This window comes from Dasypus novemcinctus, chromosome X (genome assembly GCF_030445035.2).
Source record: "Dasypus novemcinctus isolate mDasNov1 chromosome X, mDasNov1.1.hap2, whole genome shotgun sequence".
Classification (NCBI taxonomy): domain Eukaryota; kingdom Metazoa; phylum Chordata; class Mammalia; order Cingulata; family Dasypodidae; genus Dasypus; species Dasypus novemcinctus.
In genome coordinates, this window is record NC_080704.1 from 17,167,222 (window position 1) to 17,172,866 (window position 5,645).

At 43.0% G+C, this 5,645-nt stretch overlaps 1 protein-coding gene across 1 annotated transcript; it reads left to right on the top strand.

Annotated features, from left to right (window-relative positions):
- The first annotated feature begins 4,883 nt into the window (after positions 1-4,883).
- Positions 4,884-5,431, top strand: LOC101425442 (cofilin-2-like). The gene is given in 3 exon segments (XM_012521898.1): positions 4,884-4,978; positions 4,980-5,100; positions 5,150-5,431. Coding segments are annotated over 3 exon segments (498 nt in total).
- Positions 5,432-5,645: the final 214 nt, after the last annotated feature.

Below are 5,645 nucleotides of genomic sequence, written 5' to 3' on the forward strand. Positions count from 1 at the left end.
AAAGAAAAGCTCAGGACCAGATGGCTTCACAGGTAAATTCTACCAATCATTCCAAAAAGAACTAACAACAATCCTGTTCAAATTCATCCAAAAAATTTAAGGGGGAATATTACCTAATTCATTCTATGGAGCCAACATCACCCTAATACCAAAGCCAGATAAAAAGTCTACAAGAAAAGAAAATTACAGACCAGTCTCTCTAATTAATTTAAATGCAAAATTCCTCAAAAAAAATACTTGCAAATTGAATCCAACAACACAGTAAATGAATTATACACTGCGACACCTGAGTTTTATTCCAGGTATGCAAGGGTGCTTCAACACAAGAAAATCAATTAATGAAAGACCCCACATTAAGGCATTGAAGGAGAAAAAAATTACATGATCATCTCTATCAATGCAAAAAAAGACATTCAACAAAATCCAGAATCATTTCTTGATAAAAACACTTGAAAAGGACTCCTCAGGACTCAGGATGGAGGAATAAAAATATGGACCAGAGTGGACTTACTGGTATTCTACTATAGAATTATTGTACTCTGGGAATGGAAAAAATCATATCATTGATGTGGAGACAGTGGCCAATGGAGTTGCTGAAGGCAGAGAGAGGGAAAAAGATGTGTAATATGGGGGCATTTTCCGGACTTGGAGTTGTCCTGAATGATGTTGCAGGGACAGATGCAGAGCATTATATATCCTGCTATACCCACTGAATGGAATGGGAGAGAGTGTAAACTACAAAGTGAACTATAATCCATGCGGTGCAGCAGTGCTCCAAAATGTATTCACCAAATGCAATGAGTGTGCCACAATGATGAAAGAAGTTGTTGATGTGAGAAAAGTGGGGAGTGGGGGGATAGGACATATGGGAATCTCCTATATTTTTTAATGTAACATTTTGTGTGATCTATGTATCTTTTAAAAATAAATAAAAAGGCGTATTTTTAAAAACACTTGAAAAGATCGTAATAGATGGAAACTTCCTCAACATGATAAAGGGCACACATGAAAAAACCCACAGCAATTGGGTGCCCAGTGTGCACCCGGGTTGGCGTGCGGAGCGAGGGTGAGCTCGAGGCCTCGCCCTGCGGCCCTTCAACGTGGCTGTGGTCCCCCCAGAGGGGCCCCGTTCCCCACCCGCCCGGCCGTGGAGCCCCGCCGCCGCCGCCGCCGGGCTGAGTCCCCGCCGTCCCTGCGCGCCCAGCGTGGGGCGCCGACAGCAGCGCCGTGGAGATGGTGGGCAGCTGGCCCGCAACCCTGCGCCCTGGTGGGCACCGCAGCCCGCACCACCCGGCCCTGCCAAGCGCCGCCGACCGGACGAGCCCGCGGGCCCCGCGCCGCAGGCCACGGCCCTCCTGGAAGGACCCGCGGGGCCCGGGCCCGAGGGCGCGCTCGCCTCCGTGGTGGTGCTGGCGGCGGGCTGGGCCCTGCAGGTGCCCCTGGGCGACACCGACCTGGTGCTGGAGCCCGCGCCCCCGTCGCTCCTGCAAGGACCATACCCTCTTCCTGGTCCCCGAGGCCCCGGGCGGAGAGGGCGACCTGACCGTGGCCCGTGAACCCGGCTCTGTCCCGGGCGCTCCCCAGCAGGAATAATTCTGCGTCCCAGCGGACGAGACCGTCGAGAGAGACACCGACATGGAGGGAGATGTGGACACAGAGGGAGACGAGGACTCCGAACACCTGGCGCCCTGGGTGGACCCTCCAGCCGGCTCAGGCTCTGGTTTCCCCCACCCCAGCCCCTGCTTGCAGGGCCCCACCCCAGAGCCCTCCCCTTGGGCCCCCACTCCTAAGTGGGAGAGACGCCTGCCTCACCCCTACTTCACCCAGGATGTCCACCTTCTGAGGCCCTTCCCCAGCTCCCCACTCCAGCCTTTGCCTCCCTCTCCTAGTCCAGGCCCCCAGGAGCGTCCTCAGCGCCCTCCCCGGCCTCCGTGAAAGGCCCGGAGATGCCTGTTTCTGGAACGAACTGCCGCCCTGCTGGTGACCACGAGAGGATCTTCTGACAGCACTGCATGTAACACTGCGCAACCTACAAGGACCTCCAAACGTGAACAGAAGACACTCGTTGTTGTTTTTTTGATGCAGGATGCGTTGCAGGATTTTGGAGCAGTGGCAGACTAGAATATCAGCAAGATAGATAACCCTGGCAAAGAAGTTTGCGACCTGATATACAGTGTACCTTCGGGCCTTGGTATTGCTGTTTAGTTTTGTTTCAGACCCCAGTTCAGCACTTTTCCCTTTAAAAATGCACCCATTCCCCAGCACCCTATGACAGCATCCTTCCCCCCACCAAATTAAAATTACCGAATTTCTTATATTAGGTGGGTTTTGGCACTAGTCTCAGTGCTAATTGATGAGGATCTTCTCACCATGGACCTTTCAGCGGCCCATCCCCCTTTTGGGGGATCTAACAAAGAGTTTCATGTGAACAGATGTGTGTAGAATACAAAAGAAACACAGAACTGGACTAATGATCATGCCCTCCCCTCTCTTTTTAATGACTAGATTAGCAAATAGTTACACTATGTTGTTGAACTGTGGAATTTTTCCCCAAAGAACCAGCTCTTTTTCATTAATTTCTTGTTTAAATATAATTCTCCCATTCTGGAAAAGTTTATAATTCTGAGATTCAGTGTTTTTTTATGGTTCTAAAATTCTGTACGTGGTTAGTGGTATATAGAAATAATTTGTTTCTTGTGTTTCTCTGGTCTCCAGCAATATTGCTGAATTTCTTAATTCTTAATTCTGTAGGTTCTCTTAGTTGGTTGATAGAGACAAGAACAATATCTCCAAAAAATAAGAGGCTTCCTTGGCAAGCCTCTTAACATCTTCTTTTTCCTTAATCCCTTGTGTTGACTTTAACTTCAAGTTCAGGGTTGGATAATATGGTTGGTAGGGCATTCCTATCTTATGCCATGTGTTAATGAAGAATACTTCTACATTTTACCCTAGAGTAGAGAGTATGATCTTTCCTGTACATGATTGGTAGATAACCCTTAACCTATTGAAGTTATTTTCCAATCATCTTTCCGATTATGAATAAATGTTGAATTTTCATTTTGTTTCTGCTTCTATGGCTACTTTATCAAATTATTTTAAATATTAACAGGTAATTATCTGTTTGGATATATAAAATAGCTTTGTGGAGCCTTCCAGTCAATGGGGTAGGTACAAGAAGCTGGCAGGAGAGCACATGGGACAAGCTTGGCGCCTTGGGGGTTTAACCGACTGGGTGCCCTTCTAAGGACTTGGGAAGCACAGAGTAGAAAGACTAAGGCAGCCAGTACAGGGTCACTTTAAGGTTTTCAATGTTAACTTTTAATATGCTGTTTCTGTACACACTGAGATGACTTTGCATTTTTTTAAAAGTCTGTGTGGTATTTTATATTGATAGAACTTGTAATGATGAATTATCTTTGCATTTCTGCTATTCCACACTAATTTATACAATTTTAATTCTACCTGGGTTATTCATGGTATGGTTTGGTTTGGTTTGGTTTGGTTTGGTTTGGTTTGGTTTGGTTTGGTTTGGTTTGGTTTGGTTTGGTTTGGTTTGGTTTGAAAAACAGCTACATGCATATCACTCATAATTTTCAAATTTCATTATTTTGCCAGGTTTGCTTTGTATTTTTTATAAAAAAATAAAATATAATTGCTAGATCTGAAAAAAAAAAGAAAGAAAAAACCCACAGATAACATATACAATGTTGAAAGACTGAAAGCTTTCCCTCTAAGATCTGGAACAAGGCAATGGTGCCCACTGTCACCACTCCTATTCAACATTGTTTTACAAGCTCTTGCTAGAGCAGTTAAGCAAGAAAAATAAACAAAAGTCATCCAAATTGGAAAGGAAGAAGTAACGCTTTCACTATTTGCAGAGGACACGATCCTATATAGAAAGAAAGTCCCAAAAAACTACAATAAAGCTACTAGAGCTAATAAATGAGTTCAGTCAGCAAAATGGCAGGATATAAGATCGACATGTAAAAATCAACAGTGTTTCTATACACTAGTAATGAACAATCTGAGGAGGAAATCAAGACAAAAATTCCATTTACAATAGCAACTAAAAGAATCAACTATGTAGGAATAAATATAACTATGGATGCAGAGGACTTGTATACAGTAAACTACAAAACGTTGCTAAAAGAAATCAAAGAAGACCTAAATAAATGGAAGGCCATACTGTGTTCATGAACTGGAAGACTAAATATTGTTAAAATGTCATTTCTACCCAAATCGATTTACAAATTCAACAAAATCCCAATAAAAATTCCAATAGCCTTCTTTGCAGAAATGGAAAAGCCAATTATCAAATTTATCTGGAAGTGTAAGGGGCCCCCGAATAGCCAAAAACATCTTGAAAAAGAGTAGAGTTGGAGGACTCACACTGCCTGACTTTAAAGTGTATTATAAAGCTACAGTGCTCAAAAATGCATGGTACTGGCATAAGAATAGACATATAGACCAATGGAATTGAATTGAGAGTTTAGAAACAGACTGGCACATCTTTGGCCAACTGATATTTGACAAGGCTGTCAAATCCACTCAACTGGGAAAGAACAGTCTCTTCAACAAAGGGTGCTGGGAAAACTGGATATCCATATCCAAAAGAATGAAAGAGGAACACTATCTCACACCCTATAAAAAAATTAACTCGAGATGGATTAAAGACCTAAATATGAATACCAGGACCATAAAACTCCTAGAAGAATACAGGGAAGCATCTTCTACATCTTGTGGTAGGCAATGGTTTCATAAGCTTTACACTCAAAGCATAAGCAATGAAAGAAAAGTTAGATAAATGGGAATTTATCAAAATTAAAAACTTTTGTGCTTCAAAGGAGTTTGTCAAGAGAGTGAAAAGGAAGCCTATGGGTACCATGGCTTCTGGAGTTACAGTGAATAATGAAGCCATCAAAGTTGTTAGTGATATGAAAGTAAGGAAATCTATACAAGAGATCAAAAAAATAAAGCAGTTCCTTCTGTTTAAGCGATGACAAAAGATAAATAATTGTAGAGGTAGAAAAGCAGATCTTGTTTGGCACTGGTGATACTGTAAAGGACCCCTACACATCATTTGTGAAGTTGCTACCTCTTGTACCTGCAAAGCAGGCACTCAACCACTGAACTACACCTCCTCCCTAAGTTGCTACCTCTGAATGATCGCCGATATGCTTTGTTCAATGCCACACACAAAACAGAAAAGTATAAGAAAGAAGACCTGGTATTTCTATTCTGGGCTCCTGAAAGTGCACCTTTAAAAAGCCAGATGATTTATGCTTGCTCTAAAGATGCCACGAAAAAGAAATTCACAGGTATTAAACATGAGTGGCAAGTAAATGGCATGGATGATATTAATGACCAATGGATACTTGGAGAGAAATTGGGAGGCAATGAAGTAGTTTTACGTGAAGGAAAACCTTTATAAAATGACAGGTGCCATCAGGATCTTAAGGAGCTTTGATTTCTCCAGCTCAGTCATTTGGAACAGTATTTTTTTTCTCTCTCCCTTCCCACTGGGCCCTCCCAACACCAGGAATGAAGGAGATATCATTTATTTAAGCAGCCCGTCAGTGATGGCCATGAGATTGTTTAATACTGTTACTTTTATTTAAAACCCAGGGAATTTCTTCCCAGCATAC